Source organism: Phoxinus phoxinus (assembly GCF_949152265.1).
Source record: "Phoxinus phoxinus genome assembly, chromosome: 13".
Classification (NCBI taxonomy): Eukaryota; Metazoa; Chordata; class Actinopteri; order Cypriniformes; family Leuciscidae; genus Phoxinus; species Phoxinus phoxinus.
The window spans coordinates 5,391,063-5,410,305 of record NC_136888.1 but is presented as its reverse complement, the minus strand read 5'-3'; the positions used below and the strand labels follow the sequence as shown (position 1 = coordinate 5,410,305).

General features: G+C 36.6%; 1 protein-coding gene across 3 annotated transcripts; it reads right to left on the bottom strand.

The window, feature by feature from the left end:
* Window positions 1-157: 157 nt before the first annotated feature.
* filip1a (filamin A interacting protein 1a) lies at window positions 158-18,447 on the bottom strand. Of its 3 annotated transcripts, none has more exons than XM_079633338.1 (6): window positions 18,311-18,447; window positions 11,731-12,010; window positions 9,019-9,195; window positions 8,284-8,462; window positions 2,797-5,467; window positions 158-1,140 (listed from the first exon to the last, which is right to left on the bottom strand). In XM_079633338.1, the coding sequence occupies exons 2-6, from the start codon at window positions 12,001-12,003 to the stop codon at window positions 931-933; spliced, it is 3,510 nt and encodes a 1,169-aa protein (XP_079489464.1). In that variant the 5' UTR covers window positions 12,004-12,010; window positions 18,311-18,447; the 3' UTR covers window positions 158-930. The 3 variants fall into 3 exon arrangements, with proteins under 3 accessions (XP_079489464.1, XP_079489463.1, XP_079489465.1); XM_079633337.1 differs by lacking the exon at window positions 18,311-18,447 and adding an exon at window positions 12,633-12,721; XM_079633339.1 differs by lacking the exons at window positions 11,731-12,010; window positions 18,311-18,447 and adding an exon at window positions 11,150-11,222.
* Window positions 18,448-19,243: the final 796 nt, after the last annotated feature.

Here is a 19,243-nt window from a genome sequence, read left to right as displayed (position 1 = left end):
GCTTCATTTCCTGAAGTAGAGGTAAAAAAAAAACTTGCTGTATTTTTGTGTAGTTAATTAAAAGAAAGCACACCGCCATCTTGCTCAGACGAAAGTTACTTGAATGCATCTGATTTCATAAACACAACGAAAATATGAACTTCCCGCACTGACTAGTGACTGTCCTGTCAATGCATTTATGAGCCTCCAAAAAAAAGACACTGGTAAAACTAATATTGCATTTGAAATGTATACAGTTAACGTTAGTAGCTTGCAAAATATTATTTTTATCAGAAGACCAAACACTAACCCACTGACTTCCCCTACAGGATATAGAGCGTTGCAGGGATAATACCGGTACATACATTTTTTGTGGACACAACCCAAAAACAAGTTAGCATTTTAGCACTTCCGGATCCATTGTAAGTCAATGGGTTTTTAGTTAAATGCCTGAAATAAGGTCTGTGGTGAACACAAGCTCAAGATATGATCTACAATATAAAATACATCAGTAATACCCCCTTGTGATTTTTTTAAAGCTTGTACTTTTACTTTAATAGGCGGTTGCTAAAAAGTGTCTAGGGACTAGGTTGTCAGGCACATAAAATGTCATCACGCCAAACAGGTAAACTCACCTGGTCACTACAAAAAACATGCAGGTATCATAAACTTTTGTTGGTCACAGAGCTTATTTTCTGCAGTAATCCAAAAGCCAATGGAGTCCTATTTTGTTTTTGTAGGGTGATACTAACCTCCAGGTTGGCCTGCGTATCAACACTGCAGCGCTCCATTGTCCTGAAGGCTAACATTTTGGCAAACATGGAGGGCAAGAAAAATCAGTGTCCTCATTTGCATCTTGCAACAATAGCAGAAAGTGGTAGCCTAATTGAAAATAATTGTTTTTTTGGCAGTAGACTTAAACTTTAACGTGTTTATTATTTGTTCAGTGCCTCAGCCTTTCCCTCCACCCTGTAACGCTCCATTACTGACAGTGGATTTTTTAAGGTCAATGTTCATGGCCTGGTTCTCTGCATTGGCTTCCACTTTAACTCCTGTGGTGATTCCCAAAGCTCCCAGCACAGCTTTTCCCGTTTTCATCCCCCGGGACATTGGAATACGACTGAACCCTGACCGCGCGGATGGGGCATCCATGACAGGCTGCTGTTGAGGAACAGAGACAGAAGAAACATGAATTCATCAAAATATCTGACTTAATTTTTTAATTTTTGTCAGGAAATCCTATGCATCCACTGAGAGACACAAAAACTACTATACACTTCTCTACACTGGAGATTTTTTTTTTTTTTTTTTTTTTTTTTACTCCAAAATTGGGTTTTGAGAGCATTACTGAGTACCGTACTGAGTACTGTTTCATTCACACTCGCGCAGAAAGTCCACAAGTGAGGCTCATAGGAGTTATAAATCTTATGATGTTCCAGGAAATCTCTTATGAGGACAAACTAAGGCATCCAGCTTTCGCTGTAACGCATAGAGAAGTTTTGACTGATGAAACATGAAAGTATAATGCAATGCTAATCGACATAGCCTTTATCACAATACAGAATATTATAAAATAATATAATTTCTGCCTCATTCTGTGACCTGAAGCACATCCGATCACAAAAGTAAGTTATTTCAAACACTCAATTCAATGTTCCCTTTTGTTGGACAATAGGTTTTTAAACACTTCTCTCTTTACAAGTTTGAAAAGATGTTACTTTTTTTGAATGCACGTCGTACTGTAAATGACTCAATCTCACAGCGCTTGGAGCAGCATTCACTGCGAAACGATGGATCTGCTACGAACAGTGCTGTGCTTCACCTGCACATAACGTTATATCTACAGTATTTATTTAAAAAGACTTTGCAATTTCATAATCTCACTAAGCCAAATTGTGATTTTGGTTTAATTTCAGTCAATCATGCCCTAGCCTAACCTCACACATGCACAAAACACATTCTCTCTTCACACAAACAAGCTCTGTCTTGCATGTTAAACTATATTGCACGCGTGCTCCAGTGGTAAATATATTCATCGCACAGACCGATTTTATCGTAGAACGTGCAACATATATGTGACCCTGGATCACAAAACCAGTCACGAGTCGCACGGGTATATTTGTGGCAATAGCCAACAATACATTGTATGGGTCAAAATTATAAATTTTTCTTTTATGCCACAAATCATTAGGATATTAAGTAAAGATCATGTTCCATGAAGATATTAGTAAATTTCCTGCCGTAAATATATAAAACATGTATTTTTGTGATTGAATGAGGTGGTGATGGCGCAATGGATAAGACACATGCCTTTGGTGTGAGAGACACATGCCTTTGGTGTGAGAGACCCGGGTTCGAATCCACTGTGAGACACCAATGTGTCCCTGAGCAAGACACTTAACCCCTAGTTGCTCCAGAGGCGTGCGACCTCTGACATATATAGCAATTGTAAGTCGCTTTGGATAAAAGCGTCAGCTAAATGAATAAATGTAAATGTAAATGAATGCAGCACAATCGTGAACATAAATGCACAACTTTAAAGGAGATTTTCTCAATGTTTAGTTTTTTTTTTTTTTTTTTTTTTTCATCCATTTTTTCATTTTGATTCCAGATCTTCAAATAGTTGTATCTCGGCCAAATATTGTCCTATCCTAACAAACCATACATCAATAGAAAGCAATTATTTATTCAGCTTTCAGATTTAAAAAATGTACCCTTGTGTTTTGTGGTCCAGTGTCACATGTGTCAACCCTGAATAAGTTCTTTCTTGGTTTATTGTTTTGCCATATTCCTGCATATATTATATTAGACACTTACCACTGAGAGTGTAGGTCTGGCTGGTGCTTTAGTGACCTGCGTGATGGTGACGCTACTTATCGCTTTGTTGGATGTTGATTTGCTGGCAGTCACATTGTGTGGCGAGCGTAGCACAGTTCCAGAAGAAACCTCCTTACTTTCGGATGATACGGAAACCGATTTGACCATGATGGCTGAGCCATGATCGTTGGTCTTCTTAAACTGTGCTCCTGAGTGAATGTGAATCTTACTGTCTTCTGTTGTAATGACATTAGCATTTGACTTCTTGATGGGTGTGGGGACCATCCGTTTCTCCGGAGTCTCCTTAAACACAGCTCGGCCTGTTATCATGTCCACATGCTCCTGGGAGCTGCTGTTGGATGCGGTGGATACGGGGGATTTGTCCATAGAGGGAGACCTCACGATCTCTGCACTCTTTACTCTTGAGATGGTTGCAAAGGTCATTGGAGATCGCACTCTTTCTGGGTTCTTTGTCTCTTTGGTTCGCTCATTTGTAGGAATGATGGTTGTCTGAAATTCTTGTGATGGTTTGCCAGAAGCTTGTTTGGTCAAGTCCTCTGAGTTGGCAATGCAAATCTGTAAAGTTGCCTCGTTGTTGTGAATATCTGGGATCACCCGAGCGTGCGATGGATGGTTATGCTTTTGGGACATGTTGACGTCAGAAGACGCAACCTCCCCACTGGTATCCGAAGATATTTCAGAAGCACTGCTGTCCTTCTTCCTCATCCAAGGAATCCAGGACTTCTTCACAGTAAAGTCACTGACTGTTGGAGGGTAGAGTTCACGGACTGTCGGTCTCTGCGCCGGCTTCTTCAAGCTCCTCTGCTGAAGACTACTCATGATCCGGTTCTCTTCTTGGACAGACTTCTTGATGAATGCAGCAGGAGTGTCAATGTCAGCTGTCCTATTTTCCACCGAATCGGTTTGTATTCCAGTCGATGTCACTGGAACATCCATCATTCGGCTTCCTTTGGTAATGGGCCGCAGAGTTCGGCTGAAGCGCTTGGTGACCTCTAATTCTTTAGTGAGGTTTAAAACTTCAGTGCTTATGCTCTTTTTCTTGTCCTCCTCCTCCAGGAACCTCTGTTGCAGAACAGAGTAATCGACCTGTAGCTGGGAAAGCTCATCTTCTTTGTTCATGAGCTCATGAATTTTCTCCTTCAAGGCTTGGACGTCTACTTGAAGGTCTCTGGATTTGGCCTCCTCCATCATGAACCGATGTCTCAGTTCAGTCTCTCCTCGCTCTATTGCCTGACTCAACGCAGTTTGACTTCTTATTTCATGTACCTGCGGTGGGAGAAATTGCACCCTTTCTTTCTCAGTTGCTAACGAATCATTCTCTGGTTTGATCAGGTGTCCCTCAATAGCTTCAAGCTGCTGAAGACGGTTCTTCAACCGTTCAATCTCCAAAGTCAACTCCTTAACTTTATTTTCATCTTTTCCATGTGCATTTGAGACACTTTGCAGTTCGTTCACCTTTTGAGCAGATTCCCTTTCTTCTTCGTTCATGGTACCGTGCTTCATAATACCATGCAGATCTTTACATTTTTCTTCTGCTTTGGACAGCTTTCCCTTTATTTCATCTCCATCCTTTACAAGAGCAGCGATCCTCAACTCCATCTCTGATTTTAGTTTCAGACGCTTCTTGCTCTCCTCTATTAACCTCTCAGTAACCTCCATGACTTTCTCCTGCTCCGCCTTATAGAGTTGGTTCAGTTCATCTTTCAGCTTTTCCTCGGACCTAACTCTGTCTGCCATGTTCTTGTGCTCATTAACCATTATTACAGTGACTGATTTGAGCTTCAAAAGATCCTCTTTTAAATCCAATTCATCCTTTTCCAGTTTCAGCTCGGACGACTCAAGCTCCTTCATACGGATTTTAACGCTCACTAGTTCATCTGTAAGCTCTTTCGTCAGGTTTTTCTCTTTTTCCAAAGCTGCCTGCAACTGGCCACATTCTGTCCTGCCCATATTGAAGGTCATCTCTAGTTTTTCTAACTGTGTCATTCTCTGCTGCAGTTTTTCCACCTCTAGCCTCAGGTCTTCATTGTGAGTCTCCTCAGCCAGAAGCATCTTCTTCAACTCATTGCACTTGTTCTCGGTTTTGGTTATCTCTTCATCTTTACCCTCCATTTCTAGAATTTTTTTGCGTAAAGTCTCAAGTTCTGCAATCAAATTCAAGTTGCCACACTCGCCCTTTCTGATCTTGTCCCTCAACGCCTGGAGCTCCTCTGCTGATTTCTGAAGGGCTTCGTTCGTCTCTTCAAGCTCCTTGAGTTTGTGTAACACTTCCATTTGTTTCTGGGAAAGCTGCTGATGTTGAGATTCTTGGCCGGACAGTTTCGCAGACATCTCCTCTTGCTCTTTTGTGAACTTAGAAGTTCTTAGCTCCAGCGCAACCTCAAGATCCTTGATCATTTGGTTGTCTTCCTTTGCTTTTCTCTCTGCCTCGTTTAGATTCTTCTCCTTTTCCTGGAGTTTTTGAAGAAGATCTTGTATTTTGTGGCTCTGTTTGTCGATTTTCTCCAAGTGAAGTTCTCGCTCATCAACCATCATCAGAGCAAAAGACTTCAGCTTTACCAGCTCTCCAGATATTCTTTGCATACGTTTAGAAAATTCTTTTTCCTTCCGTATTTGGTAGGCTTTTTCTTGTTTCAGCAACCGCTTTAACCTAGTGATAAATAAACAATAAGTATGACAGTGACTGACTTTATTGCAATATCAATTACTTCATTGGTAACACTTTACAATAAGGTTAATTCGTTAAAGGGGTCATATAATGCCATTTTTGTACAAGTTAATATGATTCTTTAGGGTCTAAATGAAAAGTTTGTAATATACTTCAATTAAAAATTCTCATTAGTATTGTAAGAAAACACAAATTTTACTCTGTTTTCAGCACGCCATTTAAGTGCATGTGTCTTTAAATGATAATGAGCATTGCTCACCCCGCCCCTCTGTTCTGTGGGGCGTTTTGACACAACACACGTGGAGTGTTGCCTTGACAACAGTTGAGGATATATTTTTGAGAAAGAATGGCAGCGGGAGTCTCTGAGGACACATCTGTGCAACCGTATCAATTTGAACCAATTTGATGGTTCAAATTGGCTCGAACAGGACGTTTCTGAATGGTTGGTTAAAGGATAATTCCGGTATTTAACACCTTGAGTCTATATTGTAGTTTGTTTTGGATGAACAAGAGTGGTGGACAACATTTTTTTGACAATGGTTCCTCTCTCGAGTTTTTGACTATAAAAGAATTGGCCATGGACCCATTTAACATTGGAGTCAATGGGCATGTCCGAAAATGTCATTAAAACAACCTTTAACATTAGTTTTCAAAACTGTGCAACTCACCGAGTGATTAGTGATGTTAGTTGATGTTCCAGAAACAAAAAGTGTTGCGAAATACAGTTTCTGTCGTGTTTTATTTGTCATTTTGTAAAATCCCATTGAATTCTGTTGAAGGACTAAGTGCTCGTTAATATAAATGCGCTACCGGAAACGGAAAGGGGGCGGTTTACATTTGGTCGATGTAGTCTTTTTGCTCGTATCCGTTTCATATAAGGCTAGCGAGCAGAGCAACTGTGCAACTAACCATATTGAAAGACGTGACCACTGACCAGTGCAATATGAAGTTGAACTCGACTGTGACCGTGAGTGTCCCGCGAGACATAAACATCAGTTATCGCCATCCAGTGGTCGGGAGTGTGCTAACGCTTCAGATTCAAATATTGAGCGGAAGTTACACGGTTGTGAAGTGTCTGAAAAAATAGTTCCACTATAGCAAAATAAACGGATTGGAATCATATATTGCGACGATATATTGTTTATAATCATCAACGAACACCACTAACCACTCGGTGAGTTTAACAGTTTTGTAAACGAACATTATTGGCTGTTTTAATGACATTTTCGGACATGCCCATTGACTCCAATGTTAAATGGGTCCATGGCCAATTCTATTATAGTCAAAAACTCGAGAGAGGAACCATTGTCAAAAAAATGTTGTCCACCACTCTTGTTCATCCAAAACAAACTACAATATAGACTCAAGGTGTTAAATACCGGAATTATCCTTTAACGTAATGTCACTTTGATTTATCTTTGTATGTACTGGCAGGGTAGAGTAGTGAGATACGAACGCTATGTGTTTACTGATGTACGTTAGTTCATTGACAGATTGATGTTACAGCTAATGGTCATGAAAAACTTTTCAGGAGCAGCTTCTTAGCAAAACCAGCTTTATACGGACCCTCGTTTATAAAGCAGTCTGGTGAGAAATGATTTGCGCAAACATGAAAGCATTGACGTTGATCGTGGGGAATATTCCCTTCGAAAACAAAACTCAGCCACTGCGTCTTCAGCGGTTCGGATTTAGGAACATCAAAATGGCTGCTGTGTTCGTTATTACACCCAAGAGCAGAACAACACAATCGCTTAGACGCCATTCTGCTCCAGCGTATCAACAATGGCGGACTATGATGACAGCTCGCTCAGGGCGGGTCTGTGTTGAAACGCTGCTGTCAATTAACAATCGTGGGAGGGGCGTCCGACCGGGGGACGTCACGTCTCGATTTGAGACAGGGGAAAACATATAAGGAGATTTAAAAAAACACGGATGGATTTTTATCATTGATGGTTGTGTACAGGCACGGCCAACACACATTTCAGTGCAATCAACTTGTAAAAGTGCATGTACTATTATATGACCCCTTTAACATTAGTTGATGTATAAACCTACATGAACTAACCATTAGCAATACATTTGTTACTGTATTTGTTAATTTTTGTTAACGTTAGTTCATAAAAATACAGCTGTTCATTGTTTGTTCATGTTAGTTCACAGTGCATTAAAGGGATAGTTCACTTTAAAATTTAAATTCTGTCATCATTTACTCACCCTCAAGTTGTTTCAAACCTGTATTTATTTATTTTTCTGCTGAACACAAAGAAAGATATTTTAAAGAATGTCAGTAACCAAACAGTAGTCTGTACCCATTGACTTCCATAGTAGGAAAAAAAAAAAAATACAGGTTTGAAACAACTTGAGGGTGAGTAAATGATGACATGATTTAAATTTTAAAGTGAACTATCCCTTTAACTAATGTTAACATGATTTTAATTAAGTACTAAAGTACTAATACTAAATAAAGTATTAATAAATGTTGAAATTAACATACAACAAAGATTAATAAATGCTGTATAAGTACAGTTCATTATTAGTTCATGCTAACTAATGTAGTTAACTAATGTTAACTAACGAACTTCATTCATCAGAATAATTTTATTCAACAAATAATTCTTCTGCAAAATAATTACTTTGAACTTTATAGTGCACACATCGTAATGGTTGGTCATTTAAAAAAAAAAAAAGTCTATCAATATTGTGTTTATTTTATTATTTTATTTTATTTTACTTTATTATTTTACATGTGCAATTCAACCATCAGTGTTGTTCCCTGCCATATATCTCTCCTCTCTCACCTCTCTCGCTCCTGCTCCAGGAGGTTGGTAAAGTCATCGCTCTTGTTCATATAATCCACGTGTTTGCGTTTCTCACTATCCAGCTCGTAGACAGTGCGCCGGTGGCTTTTCTCTGCCAGCAAGAGCTGTTCCAGCATACGGCGGTATGAGTCCTTGTGCTTATCCCGCAATCTGTCCAGCTGAGACACAGAGAGTAAAAACACAATTAGTACTGTTCTGTATAAGACTTGCCAACAGAGAGTTAAAAGCATGCAAACCCTTCTAATTTGATGCATTTAAGAGATAGATCATCCAAAAAAATTATATTCTGGCATCATTTTCTCACCATTATGGAAGCATTATGGAGTAAAACATTTTAAAAGATAATTGTGACTTTTTATCTCACAATTGTGAGTTTATATTTCGCAATTCTGACTTTATAACATGCAATTGCGACTTTATATCACACAATTTATAACACACAGCTGCGAGTTTATATCACTCAATTCTGACTTTATAACTCGCAATTGCGACTTTACATCACTCAATTCTAAGATTTAAAAAAGTCTGAATTGTGAGATGTAAACTCACAATTTGTGAGAATAAAAGTAAGAATTGTGAGATAAAAAGTCGCAATTACCTTTTTATTTTTTATTCTGTGGCGGAAACCAGCTTCCATACCTTTGTTCCAAACCATGACAGAATTGTCCTTATTGGGTGAACTAGTCACTGTTATTCTTTTCTCTGTGTGTATACCTCTGCCATTGTCTTATCATACACACTCTCGTGTTGAGCGTGGTTGTAGCTGAGCGTCCGGTCTCTCTGCAGGGCTTGCAGGGGTCTGGTCGGCCCCGAAGAGCCATAACGGGACTCCAGCTCCTCTGGTCGACTCAACAGCGCAGACCTCAGTAGATGGATCACATCTTCTCGTGCCTGGGCAGTAAAAAATCATAAATGCGTTGGGATATTATTCAGGGTGCAAATTACAGGAGGGTCTGTCCTGCCTAAAATTCCTTTATTTAATTATTTATCATATTCTCAAAATGGTTAAGAATCTCCATAAATCTGTTCACTGTGAAAACAATTACATGTAGCCTATTTAGTTAAATAAATAAAAAAGTATGAACATGATTAACATATGGATAGCTGTGGATAGGGTTGCCACCCGTCCCTTAAAATACGGAATCGTCCCGTATTTACGAGTAAGATGATGCGTCCCGTAGCCTATCAAATCAATAAGGGACGCGATTTGTCCCGTATTTTACATTAGGCCCACATATAGTTGAATAAAAACATAAGGATTTTGCAGTATGGATAATACTAATAGCAAATATAAAGAAATCAATTTCGTAGAGAAGCTCATTGCGTAATTGCATTTTAGCGTCTTTGTTTCTATAGCGACTGAGTCTCGTGACATGCGCTGTAAACCTGCACGTTTTTAACCCCTTGTGCGCTGTTCGGGTCTATGACCCCAAATGACGTTTGCTGAAATAAATAAAACATTATATTTGTCCAAATGATGTGAGACTTTGCACGGTTGACAACACTTTCTACATCTACAAAAAAAAAAAAAAAATTTGAATAATATCTGTTTTTTATGTTAGTGTGGGGGGGGAAAGTCACACTTGTGTTGTTTCAACAAAATGTCATTTTGAAACATAATAGTTTTTTTTTTAGGATTTATAGTTTTAGGAGGATTTATTATATTTTTTTTACTTTAGGCTATATAAATAAATATTTTTTAAACAAAAACAGTAAAAAAAAAAAAGTTAAATTCACTCTATAAAAGGCCCACATTTCTAACGTTCATGGATATGGATAATTTGACATGGTTTAGTGTAAGATTTTTGCCCATCTTTTGGAAAATGCTGTTTTAAAAGTAAAGAAATTATCACTTTAGTAGATGGCTGCAGAGCTACACCATTTGCTATTTGACGCATTGGGGGGGGGGGGGGGGGATGGGGGGGATGGGGGGGATGGGTGTCCCTTATTTTGCCACACTGAAGGTGGCAACCCTAGCTGTGGAACAAACAAGATTGCAGATTGAAACAAATTGGATTTTTTTATATAAATATAAATAAACCTAGTTATTGTGCATTAAAAAAAAACGTTCATTTTATTAGGACCATTTACATAAATCGTTTTACTGTTTAATTTATGTAGGCTACTGACAAATGTGCATCGTTTTAATATTAAGTTTTGTTTGTTTGTTAGGCTACGTTACTTTCTCGACATAGGCTACATCTTGTTTTGACGTCCTTCAGGGAGGGGGCTAAATAAAATGTAGGCCTAAATATTTCTTGTGTAAAAAATGAGGATCCCCTCTGAAGGACGTCAAAACGTAAGTGTCTAAAACGCACGTGGAGTTCAGCTGAATGATAAAATGTATCCTCTTTAACTTAATGTTAAACACAATATACGAAGATCTGTTTGCTGAAAATATCTACAACATTTACAACAACGAAATACTTAACGCGCCTAAATTTTAGGTGATTCTCTCTTACTGAAAACAACAAAGTAGGCATATTTCCCCTCTAAATCCTCCTTTTACCGATAACATGGCTAACGAAAATGTTCTAAGAACGTTTCGCTAACGTTAGCCTATTAAGTTTTAAAAACGCTATTTCTGAATGTTCTCCGAACAAAACTCCGAGTTTTTTTTTTTTTTTTTCAGGTTTTATTTCCCTTTTATGCAATCAGACAACACTCCATTTTTATAATTTTGCTGACATTATTGGAATGTTACTTTGGAATGTTCTCTGAACATGCTAGCATAACAAAATTAAATAAAAAAAAACTACTAACGTCCACCTAAACGTTTTAGCTAATGTAGGCTAGCCTATCTGTGCTAATGTTTTGAGAACATTATTAAATACATTTTACAAACGTTTGTTACTGGAACATGTGTCAATTTGAGAGAACGTTGTCAGACTCAGAACGTTAGCCAAAGTTCTGAGAACGTTCCAAGGATCCCAGCTGGCAGGCATAGGTGAGAACAGCCACAATAAATATAAACAACCAAATAATTTAGCAGGATTCACACCAGATGGCGCCAGACACTCTTAACCATCAGACTGGACAGACACTCAAAACTGAACACTATTTTGTTTTTTGTTTTAATTAAAGTTAAACCACATTTATATATAAAAAATGTTCATCACGATATAACTTGCTGTTAAACGATTCTGTATTGTATTATGAAAAAGCTTCATGAAAATCAGGAAGTGTGCTGAAAAAGACCAAATCTCTGTTTAGAGTAGAAATAACGGGGGAACTGTATAACTATAAAAATGATATTGCACATGAGTGACTTGCTCATTGGCAGGGGTATTGTGGGATGAGGAAGCACACTTATGCAACAATGTTACATGTAACACATTCAAACATTTACATAATAAACATCTACTCTATTCTGAACCGAAGTTTAAGTTGCACAGACAGGTTGTGATGATAGATGATCATCTTTACCTGAATCTCTCCTTCCATGATCCCGAGCAGTTTCAGGAGGTTGTCTTTGGACAGATCTCTCAGCCCAAACATTTGGTCGTCATTCTGTGCAGATTTATCATCATTATCAGGCCCGATTTCATCGTCGTCGTCATCCACGTGTTTAACCTCGATAGTCTTCTCTGTCTCCAGTATTTTCCCCTCGTCTTCTTCCTGGACATCATGTGAAGTTTGCGTGACGAGCTGAACTTCATTAACTGTGCCGTCATCCTCTGTATTGTCTTTGGACCTCATTTTCCTCCTGAGGGAAGAAACCGATTTTATTGCTTGCCAGTGTTGATTCTGTATTTACAAAGCAGTGCATGAAGATCATTTTGAAATATGAAAAAAAATAAAAAAAAGTTTAGCGGCCTATATTATATTTAAACCGGTCATATGAAATAAAAACCCAGTCACACTAAATGTTTTTTTTTTTTTTATGGACCAGTTTATTGAACCTTTAGACTAAATATATATCTATTTTAAAAATCCCCCCAAAAAGTTACTTGTGTGTTTTTTGTTGAGTATCATACATTTGATACATCGATCCATCGTTTATGGCTCATAGTCATATCTATGGAATATAGGGGGGAAAACTTGGTGCAGATGCTGATATTTATAGGTCAAAAAGTAAGATGAAATTCTGATGTAAATTAATGAGATCTTTATAACAGTGTAACTGACATAAACCTTACATAAAATGCATATAAATATCAGTCGTCACTCAATATCTGCCAATCATATTTCTTAGTAAGATAATACAAATGATTAGTTTATGATCAAATTTCTGTAGTTTTTATTCACATGTAATGCAATGCAATGATGATTGAGAGATGAACAAATACATCTTCCTCAAAAGCTTGCTAATCATATTTGATACTCACATTTGAATTCGGTTCATAGGTGTTCAACTTGAAATATTACTAACAATATAAAAGTTATTCTTTTGTTTACTTTATATAAATCAGTGCAGGTTTCACAGCAGAAAGACACGAGCTGAAGGAGGACGTTTGTTCAATTATACTAAAATATTTTTTATTTGCTAAAAAAAGTCTAAACTATCAATCAGACGACAGAAGGACTAGTAGATTGTGTGCGACAGCAAAGTTTTGATCATGGTGTTTGTTTATAGGCCTTCAAGTATCAAATATGATAGGCTTCATAGACTCCACAGAACATGCCCAACATCATCAAGCAGCGACATTTGAACCGTGACAAGTTTTGAACTAAAAACGAATCAATTGGGAAGTTTAGCAGCTTCTCGAGGGACTGATTTTTCATGTCGCACCAAACCTGTGACTTTCTGTCTTTCAATTGCATCCCTGTAATGTCCTTTCAGAACTGCAGCAGAAAGTGTAATTAATTAATTAAGAAAAGGCCAGTTTTTAAAACACATGTGACAACTTGCCCTGACCTAACATGATATGAAAACCAACAAAAATCCTGTTTTGACTCTTGCCTTGAATGTATACTGTAGGTTGACTGTAGGTATTTTGAACTAAAAATAATAACTTTAAAATTTAGAATTAAATTCTAATTTCAGTTAATTTTTCATGTTGAGTTTACTTAAATATACAAGTACACTTGAAATTAACACTAAGTTAAGCAAACTTTATTGTTTAAGTACATTAAATAATCGTCAAGTTTGGTGAACTAAACTATTTAAATCAAGTCTACATAAGCACCAAGTTAAGTAAACTTAAATATGCACGTTTTGGGAGACCCCATTGAGGGAACGAGTTTACTCAAATCAATTGAGTTCAATCAACTTATTAGGGTTTTCAGTGTAGTAAGAGTTTGAAATCAACATCCATGGGTGCAATTGAACTTTTGACTCAAATCTTGATAGTGGATATATAACCCGTGTGATAAACCATGTGACAACTATAGTCTCCATATCTCTCCTCTGTCGATAAATGTTCTGAACTGTAAGTGAAAAAACACTCTAAGCTGAACACAAAAACTCTATCCAAGAGGAACATACAAAAAAAAAAAATACATGTTGTAAGAAATGCTTTCCATGGATTTGTTTAGATCCATTTGAGAGCTATACAAGACTCAGAATAATTGTTTATACACTGTGGAAAAAAAAAAATTGGTTTAACTTTAAAAAGCTTAAAAAAGATTTTGAGTTTGTTGTAATAAAAAAAATTTGAGTTAATACAATGAAGAAGAATGGTTTAATAAACAGAAACTCAAAATAGTATGTTATCTTCTCACATTAGTTATCGAAGTTGATTTGACAAAAGATAAAAAGTTGTGATAACAAATCATGGAAATATGTTTTTTACAGTGTACAATGCTGGAGTATTATATATCTGGATCAACCAGATATATCAAGTGGATCAAGTCATGAAAGGACTAGCAAAATGGTTTTCAAACCAGTATTCATGTCATTTTGAGTGTGGAAATGTATTTAAAGAATGGCTTAAAAGTAACGATTCGAGCTGTTTTTTATTTCCATCGTTTGTAATCCACACCGTGGCGTATTCACGAAGCAGAACGAATGTCTGTAAACGGCTTGTAAAACGTCTCTTGGGAAAGTTGTTGCATTCAATCCAGTGGAACAAATTATTTAAGAAGAACGGATTTATGAACAATTGCTTCAGAAATTCATTCTGCTTGTTTTTCTAAAAGTCTGAGTGAAAAGAACCAATCAGTAGTTTAGTTTTGTTGAGAAGAAAACTCGTATTTTGTCATGTATGTGTGAGAATGTTATTTCTTGGCTTAATGGGGTAATGCATTGCAATTTTTTATTTTATAATATTTCCTGAGATGCACGTATAGCTAATGTTAGTAGGATTTGTACATCAAAAGCAGTCATAACATAGAAATAAAGGCCATTTCTACCAGAGGTTTACAGTCCAGGGGTCAGAAAGTTAATATCTCTCCAGTTAAAACCATAAACGCATACTCTTTAAAAAAGACCAATAAAAACACACAAATAAAAAAATCCTGACTGAGGCTGTCGTAATTCTTTGCTGATCAAAAGTAACACTAAAATATAAAGACGATATATATTTATAGTATGCTTATTATGTTATGCGTAAGGCATGTAGATGCAAATCAAGTGAGATGTTGTAGGGGGAAAAATGTCAAACATTAGGGAGGAACCACATAGTTTGCAGATGTTTGCAGATTTTAAAGGGACATATGTGCCCATGGGAACATCCCTGTTTTATTTTGCTGAGCTGGTGGTGTTATTGGCTTCTAATTTGGTCTGCTTTTGAAGATAACCAAGAGACACATGGTACCAGCAGCTGTCCAAAACCCACATTCCTGTGCTGCCAATGCAGAAATGAAAGGTTTTAGTGGGCATGATGGGTCCAGTGTGTCCGAATAAGGGCTAGGAGAGTCATGGCATTTGCGGTTGTGGCTTTGGCAAGACATGAAGTCTGCCTCACACTGAAGTTTCACATTTGCGTAGTACCCGCTCACTTTTAAAGGTGTCCATGTAAGCGCTATAATACCAATATAAAATAGAAAAGAAAAAGAACAAAACACACGTTTGATGGACACTTGTTTAGAGAGGAGGGAAGAAGCTCTAAGTCTAACATTCACCATTGGCTCTGATAACAGTAAAACAGAGACTAACATTACGAGCACACAATCTCATGTACGGTTTATGATTCTCTTTGATATATTTTTATAATTTGCGATCAGTATCTATTACGCATGAGTAAATATTACCCAGTTCATCTTACTGTATACAGTCATCAGCTTCTATTTATATCAGACATCCATAACTTATGTTCAGTCGGAGCAGTTGTCTTATTGGATTTCAGCATGTAGTGTGTTACTCATAAATACTCGGACTACAGGCTAAGTGTTTAAAAGTGCACCGCAGTTTCTATATGGCTTATGTCATGCAGCTGAGCTGATCTTATTAAAAAAAATAAAAAATAATCATTGATTTCTTATTTTGTGCAATGATCATTCAACACCCATTGCATTCAAAATGTGTTTGTCAGTAAAAAATAAAATAAAATAAAAAACACTAAATAATAAAATGTGATAAACGATGAATCACAATGTCCACAAAAATACTGAGCTGCAAAAAAATGTTTTCAACACTGATAATAATCAGAAATGTTTCATGAGCATCAATCATCATCAATATGGTCATGTGACACTGGAGTAATGATGCTGAATATTCAGCTTTGATCACAGGAATAAATTGCATTTTTTAAAATATATTTACATATAGAAAAGTTCATTTAAATCGGCTAATGTGCCTACATTGCTACACATGATACGCATGAATACCTTTCTAACAGGTTACACTCTGCTGTAACGTCTTGAGTAAATCAAAACCAAGACCTCTGGTTACGTGACATCATTGGATAGCTCTTTAAGAAGCCATTCCAACGGGGTGATTTTGAAGTTCAACTGCAAGCCGCAGTATTAATAGACACCTGTTAGTAAACGACACCTGGATGAGGCGCTGATCAAATACAGTAGCCTGTACTGAGTCAATGGGCCAGGAGTCTATGGACATGACCAGAGACTCATGCATCCAGAATCTCAGCAACCCACACACCATGAACCGACACCACAATGGCCCTCGAAATAATCAGTTCCTAAAAACAAGGCAAAGCGTTCCTTCACTTTCCAATCACAACAATTATTACTGGAATAAATGGCCAAAAGCAGTTGAGAATCTGTTGAGAATTGCTGAGCCCTTTTTTTAATGCTGTCACCCAAAGTCATTTTTTTTAAGTTAAAATATAAATTGTAAAAAGCCAACAACATATTATTGACAAAAATCACCCAAAAATAAAAATGTCGTCATCATTTATTCACCCTCATGTTGTTCCAAACCTGTATGCGTTTCTTTCTTCTGTTGAACACAAAATTAAATATTTTGAACAATGTTGTTAACCAGATGGTGATGGCACCCATTGACTTCATTCATATTTTTTTCCAACTATGGAAATCAATGGCTACCATCAACTGTTTGATTACCAATATTCTACGTTTACTTCACTATATTACAATTAAATCCTAATCATGACAAACTATATATCGTTGGAAAGGTCTAAGACTCCTAAATAGATATTTTAGCACTGTTTTTTTTTGTTACAAATTATGTAGGTACAGTAATAGATGAATTTATGACAAGAGTGCACCTCAAAAAATCGACCTTTGTCACAAAAAAGTAGACGCACACTTTTAATAATTGAAACTTTGGTTTTCATGCTAAAAGTTCATAATAAAACATATAATCTAGTATTTGTCAATAAGAAATTATTAAATAATATTATCCTCTAAAAAGTATAATATATATATTATCCTCTAAAATATAATATTATCTTTTTTATCGCCTTTTTTTATTACATCACATATTTTAGTATAGTTATCATAAATGAGGTATCATTTGAAAGCTTACGATGTCAGAATTCATCCTGTGAAAATTGTTTTGAAATTGGACGTTGCGTTACCATAGAAACGGTACTCTAAATTATTTTATCTGGCTCCTCCCCTTTTGGGCATCATCATGTTTAATAATGTATGATCAAAACCTTTTCTAATCTTGACAAAACACATATTGTCAGTAAGGTCTGAGTCTCAAGGTTCCATATTTTGTGACAGAAGTGATATTTGGACAGAAATGTATTAATTTGTTACAGCAGAATGCATACAATTAAATTCAATGGAAAGTATGTCACCCGGTGGCTTTTTTTGGTATTACGCCTAAACAAAATCTCATGGGACTTCAATTTTTGTGATATCAACTTCAAATTTGGAACACAACTTGGTTAGATATATGGCTTTGATTTTATAGTGGTTTTATAATAAAAAAATATTTTGTAAAATATCTATTTTATATAAAAGAAAAAAATATTAAGTACAGTATATTTGATTTACTGTACATTTAAACTTCCATAACTTTTTCATACTTTAATGAAGTGCTTTTACTTCAGCAATAATCTGCTGAGTGTTTTCTTTAAAACAAGACCAAACTTAGGTCTATATTCCAAAGCATTCTTGAATTACAACCATTTAAGTTTGAATAGTGCATTTTAATGTCCATTCTCAAAACGGGGGGTGACAGTTAAAGGGTTAAAATATATAGGTTTGTGTTAAACAGAAGAAAGAAACTCATACAGGTTTGGAACAACTTGAAGTGATGACTGAATTTAAATTTTTAGGCGAACTATCCCTTTAAGTAACATTTTGGCTTTTGTGTATATTTAAGAAAATATATTGATTAAGTATTATCTGGTTTTTATAATAAATTATTTTCATATTTTTGGTTAATAATATAATAGGCTATATATATCATAAAAAGATGCATGACATACTTTTCAAATGTGCACAAGATGTTAATTTATGCCTAAACTATTTAAACTGGAAATCTGATTCTTCCATGCAGTCACATGATATATAGCGTGCAAATGTTGCATTTTCCTGAAATGAGTGAAAGTCTACACTGCACAATATGCCACTCTCATGTGGCAATCTTTAGTAAATTATTAATAAAGTGGTGGATAGAAATTGGTGCGATCCCATAGACCAAGAACACACTGCTCTCTGAATGAAACATGAATGAAACACTTACCCACGATAGTCCCAAACCAAAAGTACATTCCTACAGTGTGTTCTCCAGGTTAGACGAATCTTCTAAAAGTGAAACCCATTATCCAAAGATCTTTCCCCTGTAAGATTGTGCTAAACTGAGAATCAGGTGCTGCAAACCATGAGGCAACAAGTGAAAGAAGGCATGACTGAAAGCAAGTCATTAAGAGGGCTGTAAAATCAATGAGTCACAAACAATGAAGCTGTTATTCTCTTCCAGGGACAAGAGGTGCACATGCTTCCTCTATCAGTGATTGTGTGCAGCTCCTCGCTGCGGAGCTATATATAACCTCTCCGCTTACTCAGTTGTAGCCATTAGGGTGTGAGAGTGACTTTAGGCTCTCAGAAGTGACAGCTGAGCCCTCCGATTCTCACATCAGAGAACGATCGGGCCTGTTACTCCACCCACACGCAGTCCAGGAACTGCTGTGACAAGACATGAGCTCTGAACAAATGTAGAAGTTCAGCTGAGAGCAGCAACTATCCTGTTGCTTCGCAGTATCACATAAATTACCACTAAACACTTTTGTCCATTTTACAGTAATTATGTAAAGAAAAGTGTGTACCTTTAATGTTCATTTGACAAAGAAAGTAAAAAAAGGTTTGAAAAGTCTTACAGGCCTTCACAAAAATAAGTTTTAATTAAACTTGACTAGCTTTAAATCTAAATCGTTATCGCCTGAAAAATGGAGTGCAGCTGGAAAACAAAACTAGAGGTATTTCGCATTTCATGGAAGGACAGTGTTACTGCATACAGAAACTGCTAGATCTTCTTACTTTTCGACTCTCTTAGAAGAGAACAAACACAACTCTAGGAAATTATTTGATACGGTGATTAAATGAACGATAAATAATAGTGTAATGATTTTATCAACTTCTATACTTGCAAGATTGATGATAATACTAGGGAGAAAAT